Source organism: Poecile atricapillus, chromosome 2 (assembly GCF_030490865.1).
Source record: "Poecile atricapillus isolate bPoeAtr1 chromosome 2, bPoeAtr1.hap1, whole genome shotgun sequence".
Classification (NCBI taxonomy): Eukaryota; Metazoa; Chordata; class Aves; order Passeriformes; family Paridae; genus Poecile; species Poecile atricapillus.
Window position 1 is genome coordinate 3413688 of NC_081250.1, and position 16484 is coordinate 3430171.

General features: G+C 39.4%; 1 protein-coding gene across 1 annotated transcript in view; it reads right to left on the reverse strand.

Annotated features, from left to right (window-relative positions):
- ADCYAP1R1 (ADCYAP receptor type I) overlaps window positions 1-16484 on the reverse strand; it is a 139587-nt gene that overhangs the window by 42588 nt on the left and 80515 nt on the right. The window contains exon 4 of the mRNA XM_058833484.1: window positions 12048-12155. Within this exon, the coding sequence (XP_058689467.1) occupies window positions 12048-12155 (108 nt within the window). The remainder of the gene's footprint in view (window positions 1-12047; window positions 12156-16484) is intronic.

Consider the following 16484-nt stretch of genomic DNA (forward strand, 5'->3'; position numbering starts at 1 on the left):
GAGCAGTCCCCAGTGCTCTGAGCAAACATTTTCCAGCCAAGGTGGTTCAGGTGCTGTACGGAGCTGAAGCAGCAGATGCTGCTGCAGCGCTGCCGTGCTCCACATCCCTGGCAGAATATCAGGGATGGCTCTGCAGAATAGTTTGGAGAGACCTTTTCTCCTCCTAAATCCACCAAACCCCAGGTTTATTAGCAGCCATGTAGCCCAGTTTTAGGAATTTGTTGCTAAAATCAGGACGTGTTGGTAAAATCTGAATTCAGAGCACGGATGTCAGGTTGTGGCAGGGGAATTTTTATCTGTGGGTTTATCAGAGGATCACAGAGCAAACCACAGCTCCTTTATCACTTCTTTCATGACGCTTTTCACAGCATCTGCCACTCAAACCAGCAGCTCTGACAGAATTTGTCCCCTAAGTGAGGTCACCTAATGCAGCAGCCTGTGCCTCACACTGATCCACGCAAGCAGGGTAGAAAAAGCTGAAAGAAAAACTCCCAAAAATCTCTTTGACTCATAAAAATCCAGTTTTAGTTTATCATTTGTAGAGTAATTTGACCTTAAAACTGTGCAGAATCCTTTCTGCAGAAAGACCAGGCCAGTATTAAGTAGATTGATCCCTGATGTTCTTGGCACCCTGCATTTTACAGTGATGGCTTAGAAAAAGACATTTCTCTTAAATGTAAATGTTTTGAATTCACCTATTTTTTCTCTACAATTTAAAAAGCATGAAATAGAAATGATCATTATTTCATTCTAAATATAGATAGCAGTTAGTGTCGTTGATATCAAATTATAAGAGTTTAGTTCATTTTCAATTTCATGACATCTGTAATAACAGTTAAAACACATTAATGCAGTTTTTTGGAAATAAATGGGCTTGTTATAGAAATATTTTTGTATATATACTGAAATTATGATTACATTTCCCTGTGTTTGGACATTATGAAGGGATTCACTTTTCTAGCAACATTAGTTTTCTGATCTGTAGGAGCAAACAAGCCTTTTATTAACATATATTTATATATCTGAGTCCTAATTAATGTACTGACGAAAGTTCCAGAACAACATTTGTCTGTACAGGCTTTTAGGCTTGATTCATCAACTCAATTTTCACTAATAGGTTAAGATACCAGGAAGTTAATTAGATTTACATTGAAAATCATGCCCTGAGTTAGAAGAAAAAGGCAAAGTTAATCTACTGAGTGTTGGGATAAAATGAACGCATATACAATTATATTTGTGGGTGTATGGCTATATTTTTTGTATTTCTATGTAATTATTTAAATATATGTATTTATATAAATAAAATATATCTATATATATACATATTTATACACAGGATGTATTTATATATTTTATATGCATATAAACAGGTATGTAATATATCTATAAAATGATCTATTTCTATATGAATTTATTTACAAACAGATATATTTATATATATATATATAAAAGGACATGAAGGAACATACAGCCACCATATATCTTTGAATTCCTGCACGCTGCTGCTGCCCTGCCCTCACACAGAGCCAGTTTCTGTATTTTTCCTTGACAGAAATCCATGGCATTGGTGCTGTTTCCTCACATGGCTGAGAATGAAATGGAATTCCAGTGGATGATTTTTGTACATAATAAATTTTTGTGTTTACATACAATGGGATAAGACCTGACCTTGCATTTAAAGGGTTGTAAGGAATGCCAGACACAGCAGAGTCACTCTCACTTTTCACAATATTACCTCAAAAACATTGTTTTTCTGGGTTATATTTTCACCTGAGTGCCTTTAAGAGCATAAAGAGGTCTCAGTAAATTTACTCTGCTCTCAGTGATGGAGTGGGCAGGACTACAGGACCCCTCGCAGCGTGGGATTTCCCACAAGCCTTCTTGTTTTCTTTAGGGCACAAACAACGAGAAATTGGCCTGTTTGACTTCACTGATGAAGAAGAGAAAGACCACTGATATGATTATACAATGGCCTAACGAAATGCATTGCTTTCTCAGAAATGAAGAATAAATAAAGCATGATTTTCATCTGTATTTTCACTGGGAACACATTTTTCAGGGGTTTGATTCAAGGGCTAAGTTTGCAAGGGACTTTTGAGACGAGCATGTAGTGCCAGGAGGAGGAGGAATGGCTTTAAACTGAAAGTGGGAAGGTTTGGGTTGGGCATTAGGGAGAAATTCTTTATTCAGAGGGTGGGGAGACCCTGGCACAGGGTGCCCAGAGCAGCTGTGGCTGCCCCTGGATCCCTGGAAGTGCCCAAGGCCAGGCTGGACAGGGCTTGGAGCAGCCTGGGATAGTGGAAGGTGTCCCTGCAGTGCACAGGTGGCACTGGATGATTTTTAAGATAATTTTTCATCCCAAACCATTCTATAATTCTATTATTTTACGATAACAACATCTCAAATATCATGACTTTATGACTTATGTGAATGACATCTGTGCTTCTCACATGTAGTTAAACCCAAACTATGGAAATATGGACACGACAGCCGATACTAAACTGCACCTTGGAGCAGCATTTACTACATCAATAATTGCTCTTATCAGTCAATAAACTCCTGAGGAAGCTGCTGTTATCCTCAACACAGGATGGTTTATCCAGTGTATTGACAGGCTGTGCTATTTGCTGTTTGACCAGACTTAAGTAAGTGTCACTCTTTGGGAAGCAAATCTACAATTAATGCTTTAATTGACATTGTTAATTAGATGTTATTTGCAGCACTGCTTAGAGATCCTAGAGAAGATCTATCAGAATGCTGAGTTACCAGTTCTAAAAACCAAATACAGAAAACTCTCCTTATTTCTGTTTTCTGCAGGAAGAGGTAAAAGAGGGAGAAAAAAAAATATCCAAGGACTTGCCAATGGCTCCCCACAGAGCTGGTGGCAGAGACCCAGACCTTTCCTGCCCTTTTCTTGCACATTTATCAGACTTTCCTCTTTGATTTTTATTTACCGAGACTCAGAACTCATAATTCACCCCTCACTATGCAACAACTGATGAGAAACTCGATGACAGCAATTGCTCCTGATTTAAAGTGGACAGGATGGGGAAGCTGAAGCCAAGAACCAGCCTGTGCACGATGAGCCTCAGAGCCTTTTAGATCTCCTCCGTGGTGCCAAATCCGTGCTGGCTGCTCTCCACCTGCCTGGCCTCCCGTGGATTTGTTTATCTGAACACAACTTGCATTTAACCCTTTTGTTCCAGCGTTTGTCCCTTATTAGTGGCGGGGTGGGAGGGGATGAAAGGCTTCCAAAGCTCTTCTGTCCTCAGTTGGCTTGCCCACACTTCTCCCATAGCCCTGTTGTTCTCATCACAGTATTGTGGGCTGGAGGACTGCTGCACAAAGGTAATTCTCCAGAAGGTTTTGGATTTTGATGGCATTAAGATCAACGTGCAAAGCCTGCCCTGTTTTTATTTCACATTGTGGGGGCATTTCTGTGTCCCTACAGAAAGTGCAGCCACTGGGGCAGGGGGAAAACCACTCACAACCCCTTTGCTATGAATCTATATTGTGATATTGGCTTTTCACAAGTATTAAGATGAATGTTATGTTATATGCTTTTGCTATGCCTCTTTTTCTCCTGCTGGCAGGTTTTAGGCGTAGGTCAAGAAGAATTTTGGATGTTAGGGCAATGTCCTGTCTGTACAAAGCCAGATAACCTCCAGGGAACAGATGATGGGGCCCAGGTTGCTATCAACACTGACCTCTTGTAGAAGAAAGAACCCCAGCCCAAATAAAAAGATGATAAAGGAGAAATTAAGAACAAATGCATGTACTCTGAAAAGGCAGACCTGGGGAATGGCTACACAAAGTAGCTCTTGGAAAAGTTTGAATGTGCATTAAAACCCTACAGCAAAATGGGATAAAAGGAGTGTTCCAAAGACACCAGGTGTGTTCTTGGCAGAGAGCCAAGCACTCAGCCATTTTAACCCTTTGCTTTATTATCTTTGTCTCCTAATTGTCTTTTTGTTTATATTAAACCTTTTAGATTTTAACAGAAGAGTGAACCTTGTTTTTCACACCTTTGTTATCCTGCTGTCCAGCTATGTGGATAACGAGCTGGCTGGGCAGAAGTATTTTTTTTTTTCCTGTCCTGATTTATACAGCACTGATTAGAATTTTTACATTCAATTTCCAAATTTGCAATAAACCAGCGAGCTCTCACACCCGGCTCCGCGGCATCCACCACTCTGAGCCTCCTCTGTGCCCTCCCAGCGCTGCCTGCTGCTCTCCTGCTCCATCAATCTGTTCAGCCGGCTGGCAGAGCCACACTGGGGAGCAGCAGGCTGCTCAGCAGCTTTCCTGCAGCTCTCTCTGAGCTCCCCACACGGGTTCTGCTTCCACACCCTGCCCTCTGCTTCCCTAGGAGGGACATCATCCCTCTGCCCGGTGCTGTGCCTGCACACACACCATCCCATGTCAAACCAAACCATGCCAGCTCCTTTGGTACAGATTTTGTGTTTTCCAGAGCAACTGTGGCTGCCCCTGGATCCCTGCAAGTGTCCCAGGACAGGCTGGATGGGGCTTGGAGCGACCTGGGATGGTGGAAGGTGTCCCCGCCCATGGCAGGTGTTGGAACTGGGTGTTCTTTAAGGTCATTTGCAACTGAAACTATTCTGTGATTCCATAATTGATTGATTAATAAAGGATTAGCTGCTTGGAGTTGACAGTTTCATTAGCAGGATATGTAGGAAGTAGCAGGCAGGTAAGGTCACAGAGCACATGGTCCCACAGGTTCACACACCTTTCCCTGTTTAAAGTGCTTCCCACAACTGTTTCCAGGGGATTGTGTCTCCCCAGCCTCATGCCACATAGCCAGATTTAAAGTTTAAATGTTAGCCAAAACTTTAAACTACAGATTAAAAGTCATTTATACAAAAGCAGGAGGTGACAGACATAGGATAATGGCTTCAAACTGATAGAGGGAAGGGTTAAATGGGATATTAGGAAAAAATTCTCTCCTGTGAGGGTGGGCAGGCCCTGGCACAGGGTGCTCAGAGCAGCTGTGGCTGCCCCTGGATCCCTGGAAGTGTCCAAGGCCAGGTTGGATGGGGCTTGGAGTGACCTGGGATAGTGGAAGGTGTCCCTGCCATGGCAGGGGTGGAACTGAAAAGACTTTTAAGGTCCTTTCCAACACAAACCATTCTGGGATTCTGTTCATCTATCATTTACTGTAGATCTCCATTTGCCTTGACAAAGGGATTTGTGAACATAATGTTCACACAGAGACAGTACAACATGAAGTGGGGCTCATTTCACTTAGAAAACAAGAAAACTGGGGCAGAGGATAATCAAGGGTGAGATTAGGAGGCCTTGTTCTGTATTTGTGTGTTTGAATAAATAACTGGTGCCTAAGGACAGCTGAGTGATCCTGTGGGACAAACTCATGCCATCCAGTTTATCTACCTGAAGATAAATTCACCTGGTTTTTAAGCCTTCTCCCATAAGAGGCAGAGAGACAGAGATGTCCAGAGGGTGGTTGGGTTTAGATCTGTCCTACCATGAGATAAACAAGCTCCTGCAAAATCTGTGTTACCCCGAGGTTTGTGCAAGATATTGCAGTAAAGGCAGGGATAGAACTGATACATAATTAATTTCTTCCTGTATCCCAGTTTACCTCCAGGGCAAAGGGAAAAGATCCAGTGAATCATGCCTGGAAATCTCAGCGAATTCCAGTGAGGTCCCATGTGGAGAACAGAAAGGCCAGAGCACACAGGGCTGGCTGCGGTAGGACTGATGCACAGATATGATCAATAACATTTAAGGGAACTCATGGCTTTATTATTTTCTTCCTCTTTCCTGTTAAAGGATGTGAAACTAGAAATGGACTGAGGTCACCATAGCAACTAACCATCATCTAAACGTTATGTGAGTCCTTCCTTTGAGTCTGGCTGTCACAGGAGCATCAATCAGAGTGCAGGATCAATGCAATTACTATTAAAGGGTCCCTAGCTCTGAAGAGGGCAGGGATTTTATTTGAGAGAAAAAAAACAAAAGATTTTCAAACAAGAGCCATGAAAAAATTTGAAACATTTCCCCACAGAGATTGTCACTTCTGAAATAACTCCTAGAGAAGAAAGCAAATTAAATGCCTTGCTCAAAGGTAAGAACGAATGTGTGCCCACCACACCTAAAATTTTGCAATCACCTGGATCTCTTTTCCCAATCATTTGGGTCAAGAGGAGAAACATGAACAGAGAAAAGACTGTTAGGAAAGGTTGTAGGGTTCTGCTCATGTTGCCCCTACAGTGATAATTCAATCTATTACCTTCTGCAGTCCAAGTGTTCTCCAAACCACTCAGCAGCTCTCAGCAACTCCCACCCTTGCATTCTGCCCAAAGATGTAGGATGTTTTCTCCCCAAGGCCAAATTAGCTCTCAGGTCATTGCCAAAGTTCTTGAGCTGTGTAGCAGCTTTCCCCTGACCACTGCAGGACGTCCCCCTGCAGAGGACCAAAGACTTTGGTTTCAGCTGAAACGCCCTTGCTCGCGCTGCACGTGTGAGCATCGGAGGCACAGAGCCTTATGTCCCCGTAATTTGGTGGGAAAGGCCACAAAATGTCTTTGTTTTTCTTTGCTAGAAAACATCTGAGAGACCTCAGCTACTTGATTAGAAATGTAGATCCAGTTTCTGTTCTTTGATGAAGAGCATTTTCCTCCCATTTTCTCTGCATTGCAGATGGACTTTATAATGCTGTGACCATGGAGGCTTAATTATAGCTTGTCCTCCTCTCTTTGGAAAAGTTGGAGTAGTCTCGTGGCTTTACTGCCTGTGCAAAGCCCAGGGATGAAAACCAGCTGGAAATGACTGGTTATCTATCAAGTGCCATTTTATATTTTTTTTCTTTTTCTTTTTAATTTTTTTAATTATTTATATATAAAATAAATACCTTTGCACTGAATTGATTGTGACTGCTGTGTAGGATTTTATATAAAATTAAGGATGAAACAAAGGTTTCAGAGTCCTGGTTGCTTCAATAAGTAAATATAGATAAACTCTAATGGCTCATTATTATTCCCATGATGAGAATGCTGGGATTGGTCATACATGTTTTCCAGAGAAACTTGGTGGCAGGGTTTTCCTTCCCTTGGATTCCAAGCAGGATGTTGGAACACTCACCCGAGCAAAACATCCTTAGAAGAGAAATCTGGACTTTTGCATTGATCTTTCGCCTTTTTGACAGGCAAATGCAATTTCCAACTTCTCTCTGCTGCAATGCTGACCTTAATTTCAGTAGTAGCAACAAAACTCAGCATGTTTTACCTCAGTAGGAAATAAGCACACAATCCCCCAGGGATATTCTGGTGTTTAGGAGGACCCTGATCTTTATCAATCACCTTTTCTTCCTGTCTAAACAAAAAAACCTATCAATACATAACCCAAACTAATAGAAACTGTAACTTGCAAATATTTTCAACAGCTTTCACTTTGGGAAGCCAAAGACTTTTATTGTCTTTTCACCCCGTTTGGGGGTTTTGTACCAATTTCCCAGGTCAGCTTTTAAAGGCTTCACCAGGACTGTCCCCCCAGAAAGGACACAAAAGCCTCTTCCCTTCGAAGATGGAGCATCACTTCTCCCCTCATTAACTCTTGTCATCTTACTCTAATTGATTAGGGATAAAGTCTAAACTCAGGCTCAGACTTCTTCCCAAATCTGATTAACCCTGCGTTCATAAATCCCACTGTCCACCTGCAGCAGATCTAGTGCAGCACTTATGAGGCTTGGGGTTCTTACAGACAATCAATTAATCAATTAATTAGTACAACAAAGTACTTGAGTGTTTCCCTGTGTTTTAAATGGCATCAGGGACAGACTATTTCCAATTTCTTGGGATGACAGAGCTCGTTGCCTGAGCACTGATGGTGCTCGACCAAGAGAAGCAACAAGCCAAAGAGTTTGGGTCTGAAATGTGAGCATAGGATGTAATTCCCTCTTAAACTCTCTAATACCTGATTACATTCTTTATTCCACTGGATTTTAATTAGGAGCCCTTAATCCTGGTATCAACATGGGATAGGTTTTATGCCTTTGGTAAAACTTAGGAGAATTTTCTCTGTTGCACATAGTGAACAATGTTTTGTGGTAAATGTAGCAGGGAGAGTCCTAAACTGAGCACCAGATAAACTGAATAAGAGCTGCTCATATTTATTACTTGGATTTGTGAATGAAAGCGTTTTCCAAATGTGGAATGCTCAGAAACTGTCTATTATTGTTTGAATTATTTTTTACTGCAAATCAAAGGATGGAAAATATGTTAATTTCTGATCTGGTTACTGGGTTTCATTCTGGGTCCATTTGGGTGTGTGTTTAGATTTTGAATATTTTGGCTGTACAGTACAAAGCAGAAAAAGCCAAAGATTTTCCTTCTATAGATTTCCAATGCCAGGCACTGTCATCTGTGTCTGGAAAAAAATAAAAAAAAATAAAAAAAAAAATAAATTGGGAAAAACACCCAAAGAAAAGAAAATTCTCCAGCTGGGAGTGCAGGTCCCTGTGTTAGGGCCACCTCTAGGTCTTGCTGTGTGCTATTAAAAGACAACATCACAGCCTGACTATGGTTTTCTTCTTTTTACCCCTGCAAAGATGCCTTAGGATGATTTAAATATGTCCTGTTGTGGAGTGGGTGTTTCTGGAGCTGGGAAGGCACTGCAGAAGCAGTAACACACAACAGAGAGGCCATGGAAGTGACAGCTCCTGGTGGAAACAATGGTGGATGGATATCAATCAAAGAAATCCATGTGGAAGAGGAACAAAATTAATTTTTTGGGAACTATCTAGAAGAAAAGATAGCAATCCCTAAATTTCATTAAATTAAAAATCCCTAATTTGCAAGATGAGAAAAGACTCGGGAACTAATAATCTTTTTTCCATTGGAGGAAAGGAATCTCCAGTGGAGAGATTTTGAGAACAATAATTTTGTTCACAGTCTGCACCTGAAAAGAATGAAGAATTCTGGTGGTTTTGGAGAGGAGAAATGAAATTTCAGAAGACAGGGTGGCCAAGCACACAGGATTTCACTTTGAACTTTCTGCATGATGTTGACAGCAGCTCAAACGTTACTCCTTGGTTCAACTGCAGTGAAGGTTACAGCAGAGCAGATAAAACCAGCAGCAGCTGGTATTTTTAGCTAAATACACAGCTAATTTTTCCAAAAAGCATCCCACCAGCTGACAGCTCAGTTAGTTAATATTTCTTTTGTAGTCTCTTTTATTTTTTTTTCCCTCATTTTGTTCCATATGGAAATAGACATCCAAGTCAAGGCAGTCAGATTCCTTTCTGAAATTCATGAAAGAAGCAGGGACTGCTCACCTCCAGACCAGCATTTGAGAGAGGTCAGAGAAAGCATCTTCTACAAGTGCCCATTGATTTCTGCTCACTGAGCCAGAAATCCATGTGATCACTTCATAAATTCACATATAAATTTAAACATCCAAAGCCAAATGAGATAATTCCCACCCACTCTTTAAGATTAGCACACCCCATGATTTTCCTGTGATTACATTGTACCTACAGGTGCTTCACAGCACAAACTTTCAAAAAGTATAATTTAAAGCTATTGCTGCAGTTGTAAAAATTATCTGTGGCCATAGAAAAATGTTGCTGTACTAGGAATGATTTTGCTATTAATAAATATTAGTGTCCATGCCCAGCCTAGCTCCGTATTCTAGAAACAGAGCAGCAGCCAGAGGACCCTGTAACAATCCCTAAAATGTGATTATCCATGTCTTAGAAACATTAGAGTTCTCTAATAACCCGTTATTTAGGGAACCATCATGAAATGTGACTTTTTTCATTAAACCCTCATTGAACAAATGCACTTGGCTAATTAAAATTAGCAGCAACAATGGCAAAGCCGATTCTGTTTCACCCAGGAGAGTGATTTGGGATGTTGATAAATCCATCTTGGGGTCAGCAGTGCAATCCCAGCCACATCTGCTGAGATTTCCAGATACTGCAGGTTAAATGTTTATTTGTTTATCTAATGAATTGTGAATCTTGGGTTTGTTCCTAGTGAACAGATGTCCAAAACCCCCTCAAACCCAGGGTTTACACGAGGCAGCAGCTGTTATTTTTATTGGGGATCCCGTGAGGAGATAAAGTAACGGGACATATGTTTCCTCTGGATGGAATATTCCTCCCTTAGGGTCACACTGTCACCCCATCACAGGCCAAAGGGGAAGAACAGTGTGTGAGGAGATCTGTAAATCCTGGGAAAATTATTTCAAAATGTTATTTCAGCCCTTTATTTTACATAGGTAAAATAAATAGAGAAATAAATAAATAAATAAAGCCTATTTATATTTATATTTATATTTATATTTATATTTATATTTATATTTATATTTATATTTATATTTATATTTATATTTATATTTATATTTATATTTATACTGTCTATATCTATATCTATATCTATATCTATTTATATATATTTATATATATATTTATATATATATTTATATGTTTATATTTATATCTATTTTTATTTTTATTTTTATTATCTATATCTATATCTATTTTTATATATTTATATATTTATATATTTATATATATTTATATCTATTTTTATTTTTATTTTTATTATCTATATCTATATCTATTTTTATATATTTATATATTTATATATTTATATATATATTTATATCTATTTTTATTTTTATTTTTATTTTTATTTATTTTTATTTTTATTTTTATTTTTATTTTTATTTTTATTTTTATTTTTATTTTTATTTTTATTTTTATTTTTATTTTTATTTTTATTTTTATTTTTATTTTTATTTTTTTATTTTTATTTTTATTTTTATTTTTATTTTTATTTTTATTTTTTTATTTTTATTTTTTATATATTTGTTCTTCTAAAGGCTCTATTATTTTTATTGAAAATAAAATTTGAAAATTATTTTTTAACACAAACAAACACTTTATATTATTTTTGTTTAAATAATTTTATGCAAAAAAAACCTTCATTTAAATCAGTAGAAGAAAAATCCTGATTTTATTTAAATTGGTAAAATTTTTGTTTAAGTAGGTATAAAAATAACTATAATGAAAATCTAATTATTTTTATTTAAATTATATACTTCAAATAAATAAAAATATTTTTTCTTAATTATTTTTTTTCCATTAACAGGTACCCATTTACCTAAGACCTGGAACTGGTCAAATTGAGTTAATTTTGTTTCTAAAGTGGGTCAGGGTTAGGTGACATTGGTGACATTGGTGCCTGGACGTGTTAAAGGTGAGGATTTCAGTGTTCTTGGAGCTGTGCATGAAACATTGCCTCCTAAAAATGCTGCTCCCTGTGTGTGGTGATGCAAAAAAAGAGAAGATTTTGGACTCAAGGCTGTAAATGAATAATTAATAATTAATAATAATTAATTGGTAAAATAAACTTTGGGAAAAAGGATCCCATGGGGGACAGTGGCGAACTTGTTCCTCGAGAGACGTCGCTAATTGAGGGAGCTGCAGTGGGTGAAGCTGCCGGAGCAAACGGAGCAGTCTGTGTTAATTCCCAGCACAGGGACAGAAAGGTGTTTATGTCTCATTCCCACAGACCACAAAAAAAGGTGTGATGGAACTTCTGCCTCTCTCCAGAAATCCTTAATTCCTCCCTGGACCCCCAACATGGGAGCTCCTCGCTGTTCATCTCAAGCCTATGTTTTCCTTCAGCACAAGTAGAACCTGCTCTACATTTTCATAATTCACTAAAATAGATTCCAACTGTGTTACCAAACATAGATTCGGGTCCTCACTGAATTCAGTGGGACCTGAGGGCAGAATATTCCCTTTAGCAGTTCAAATTTGTGATGTTTTCATGTTGGGTAGTCTGTAAAGGCTTTTATTCACACCTTCCCTCGCACCCCGTGCACACTCACATATCTACACATAAATATCCTGACTTTCTGCCATTTATTTATAACTGGAGCCCAGCTGTAGAGTTTTTGATGTCTCTTCATCCTGAGGATCTAGGTGAGGTTTTACACTCGTGCTGGCCACGAGGATTTACCAGGCAGAGGTGAAGAACAAAGGGAAAATACTTTACCGTCCTCAGAGATGATAAATCTGAACAGTGCAGGACACTTGACAAAGACAATTTCCCCCACACTTGCAGGTTTCCAGCATGTGATATTGTCCCACATTCCTGGGCAACCTGTGGAAGAGAAGGAGGGATAAAATACGTTAGTGGTGGAAATCCATCCCTTTCCTCACACTGAGCTTTGTGGTTGGTTCTTCCTTCTATAAATAAAAATATTCCTGTTTAGAATAACAAACAGTGTTGATTTTGTTAAAAAAAAATATTTTTCATTCATAGGAAAAGCATAAAATGCTTAGTGGCATCACACAGGAATGGCCAGACTCTACTCTCCCAGAAGGTGACATTCCTTAGTCTCAATTAAATCACTTCAACATGCCAGAAACAAATTTACCCTTGGGTATGAAACCTGCTGCTATTTATTTATCTTTCAGAAGTGCTGGGTTGATAAATAAAAAAAAAAAAAAACAAACCACAAAAAAACAATTCATGGATCATATCTTTGATTAAATTCTATTAATTTCTCTTGGTTTTAATCCTGCTGAAGGTTTGGGAACTCACTCATTTTGGAATTTTTCTGAAAACTGAAAAGAAATTTCTGCTTCATCCTGCAGCCATTTCTGTGGAAATGTGAAACAAACTCACTCTTCCATCCTAATTATTTTCTAAAAGAATGTCATTCCTTACCAAAGAACTGTCCTAACATCATCCATTATTTTTACTGCAGTCTTTGCTCCAGAAAATATAAACTCACAATGTCAATAGAGGATTTTTTTGACCTCTAATGATTTCTTGCATCAGCTAAAAATAGATTCAGGTCTTTAATAACAGTTCAGTGATGAGGCTTCAGGTGACAAACTTTGAAGCAAAGGTCTGAGTGGAAAAAATACCAATTTCCTGCTACATGGAGGCAGGAAGAGGAGGTAACAGGACTGAGGGTGGGAGCTGTCTTCTCTTGGGATATAAGAAAAATTAATCTGAAATTTATTGTAGATACAGTAAATGAACCCAGGTCCTGATTCTTTCTGATCTCTGTGCCAGAGGTGTGAAAAACTGGCTTTCAAGAAGAATAAATCTTCCTGTAATTCTTCAAGGCACCATCTTACCAGCTCAAAAACCTAGAAGGCTTATCCAGTGTACACAAAAACTCAGAGCAATCTCTCAAATTTCCTACTAATATTAAAAAAAAAAACAAACAAAAACTTAGTGAGTAAATTTCAAATGAAAATCATCTTTTGCCTCAGCAGGAAAGGAAAGAGGAAGCAAACTTAAATATTTCCACCGCTTACTTGCATTTGATGTTGAGATTGAATAAATAATCCTATCAACTGAAAAAGAGCCTCCAGCTCCATGATTTTCTGCAAGGTTTTCTGTCAAAATTCTCTCTGACTGCACACCAAGGGAAATAAAACCTTCAGGAAAAGCAGATAATACTTCCAAGTGTTACTTTCTGCCTGGCACTAATCCAATATAACGAGATGTGGGTGATGAACTTGTAAAAGCTGTGTGGGCCCCATCAGCCCTGGTGACAGCAGATCCTCCTGGTCCTGGTCCTGATCCTCCCCTCAGTGGAGCAGGAATGTTCTCAGGACAGGAACTGGTGTCTCTTTTTTTCCCATCAGCTTCAGTGATAGCAAATCCAGCCCTATGTTTGCTCACAAAAATATGAGGCTGAGGGCTCCACGTGTGGTGAGCAGAGCAGTTCTGAGCGAGCTGGTGTTTGGAGAATGAGTGTCAAACAACCTTGTTGTGATAATCATAATAACACGACCCACCAGACCCACCAAAATACAAAACTGAGGCAAAAATGCTCATGAAATCATCACGGGAGCTGGGAAAAAAATAAAGGGATCTTTTATATTTTCTCCTCTTTTCCCACTCCTTTCCCAGATTGTTTCCTTTGCCAGATCTCATCCCATGAATGCTGTAATTCACTAGAATATTTATGAAAGTCTCAAAACCTGGGGTTTGAAAGGTTTGGAAGCTCTCAGCACATGGTGGTGACATTGGGGTGTCCAGTGCAGGGCCAGAAGTCAGACTCAGTGATCCTTGTGGGCTCCTTCCAGCTCAGGATATCCCAATTTTATAATTTTGTGATCCTGTTTATCTACTAGAGATGGAAATCAAGACCACGTTGAGTGCTATTAGATTTTATTATCTTTGATAGCTCATGTCTGTCCACGCAGCAGGAAATGCATTTTCCATGTAAATCTGAGGATGTGCAGCAACAGGTTTATAGCTCACTGAAGTGTGGCACTATGCACAAAAGTAAATTATGTGAGAACATTCACGTTAATGAGACATTTGCTTACAAGAGATGCTGGAGATAATCAGTGGTTAATGACATCTTTGGAGAAACACCTGTTGGCCTTGCTTGACTTAACTGTGTTGAATAGGAATAGAAAAAAATTCGTATTTTTTCTTATTATTTCAACATAGCTATCTTCCAATATATAGATATTATCCAGCAATGGATGAAGCAAAGCAGAGAAATGCAAGGGAATCCTCAGGCTGCAGAGCAGGAACAGCCACAGTGTCAATATCCCACGGCAGTGTGGATGAAACTCAGTTATAGCAGGTGGCTGATTTTGTGGTAATTCCATGCAGAGATAAAAACCAGCCCCATTTAGAAAGAAATTACAAGTTCATTGTTGTAGAAAACACTGTTGTGCTGATATTGGGAGAGAGGGGAGAGAGAAGCAGCAAGTCAAGTTAATTTCAAGTAGTAAATAATATCTCAAAATAGGGGAGAGATGGAGATTGTCAAGAATTCCCCATAGATAAGGACATTGTCTGACCCTGCATGGAAAAGCGTATTTGAAATAAACCATTTAGAAGAGCAAAGAAAAGGTTGACAACAAAAAAAAATAAATAAAAATTATTTGGAATAAAGGGAAGCGTGCACGATCTCCCTGCATTTGTAAACCATGCTGCAGCCAGCAATTCCTGCTGGGTGAAATCTGCCCACGGAAATCAGAGTGACTTGAGTGTGAAACTGCCCAGCAAGGTCTCCTCTGGCACTGGCGGGGTCTCCCCACTGCCCAGTGACGTAGGGATGCCCAAGAGGGCTTGGAAAGTGGTGGCTCACACACTCCAATTCAGGCTGGACAATATTTCCTAATTTTTACCATCTTAGGAAATCAGTAATAACAAGGAATGGTTTTAAAGAGTAAGATTTCACGTGGGATGGAATAAAAAAAAAATAAAAAAATTACAGATGGTGGTCTTGCTAATGGATGGTCTTGCAATCAAAATAATCACAGATTTACAGAGTCGTTAGGGCTGGAAAAGCCCTCTCAGAGAACCAAACAAGCACTGCCAAGTCCACCACTAAGTTGTGTCCCCCAGTGCCACATCCACGTGTTTTTTGTACACTTTTAGGGATGGTAATTCCACCACTTCCCTGGGCAGCCAGTTCCAATGCCTGGCCACCCTTCCAGTGAAGAAATTTTCTCCAATATCCAATCTAAACCTCCCCTGGCACAACCCAAGGCTGTTTCCAGAAGGCACAAACCCTGCCTTCCATGTCTGCATCAGAGCCTGAATTCCTCTTTGGGGAACACTGTGGGATTCATCCCAGATAACAGAAGTGTCACCAAACTTGGAATCTGGTCCTGGGTAAGTGCTTCTGTCCTTCTCATAGGATGGGCAGAGAAGTGCCTCCACTTACTCAGTTATTCCACTTATCCACCCCTCTCATTTGGGGGATGGATGATCCTTTGGGAGTCCCTATTCTGTGCTGCTGACTTTTTGAAGAAACACAAAATCATGCAACTACAGGTTAAATCTGGATTAGTTGAACTTCTAAATCTATTTTTTATTATTCTTATTTATTTTTATTTTTTTTTACCCATTTGCCCTGCTCAGCAAGGCTTCCTCTGTAGCTCAAGGAGAGAGACTTTCCAGACAGGAATAATCCCATTTTAAGGTGGCAGTGGTGGGGAATCACCCTGTAAAGTGGACCTGCATCTCCTCACTGACTACACTCAGTAGAAGGAGGGTAAGGAAAAGCTGAGCTTGGACAGCTGCCTTTGAAATGTTTTTTGAAGTGTTTGTATTCCCTACAGGTGCTGTGTGGTCCTTTGGAGTAGAAATGACCCAACTCTGTCTCTGCTTGGGGAATCACCAGTGACTCCACAATCTCCTTTAGCCACTTCCAATCCTGAGAAAAGGAGTCCAGCTGAGGGCTGGGACATGTCCCTGAGGAATCTGAACCACAGACAAACCACACTGGCTGCTTTTAAAAGCCCTCATGATCAGTCCCTGTATCTCTGCCTCAAACTTCTACTCAGAAGGGGAAAAAAAAAATCATGTTTAGACTGAGCTCCCTGTGACTGCATCCACTTCTACTTCAAAAAACAGTCCTTTCTGTTGAAGCACAGTGTTTGTGTAAATTTTATATTAATGTCTATATGAATTTCAGACTGTGGATTTTATATTGTGGAT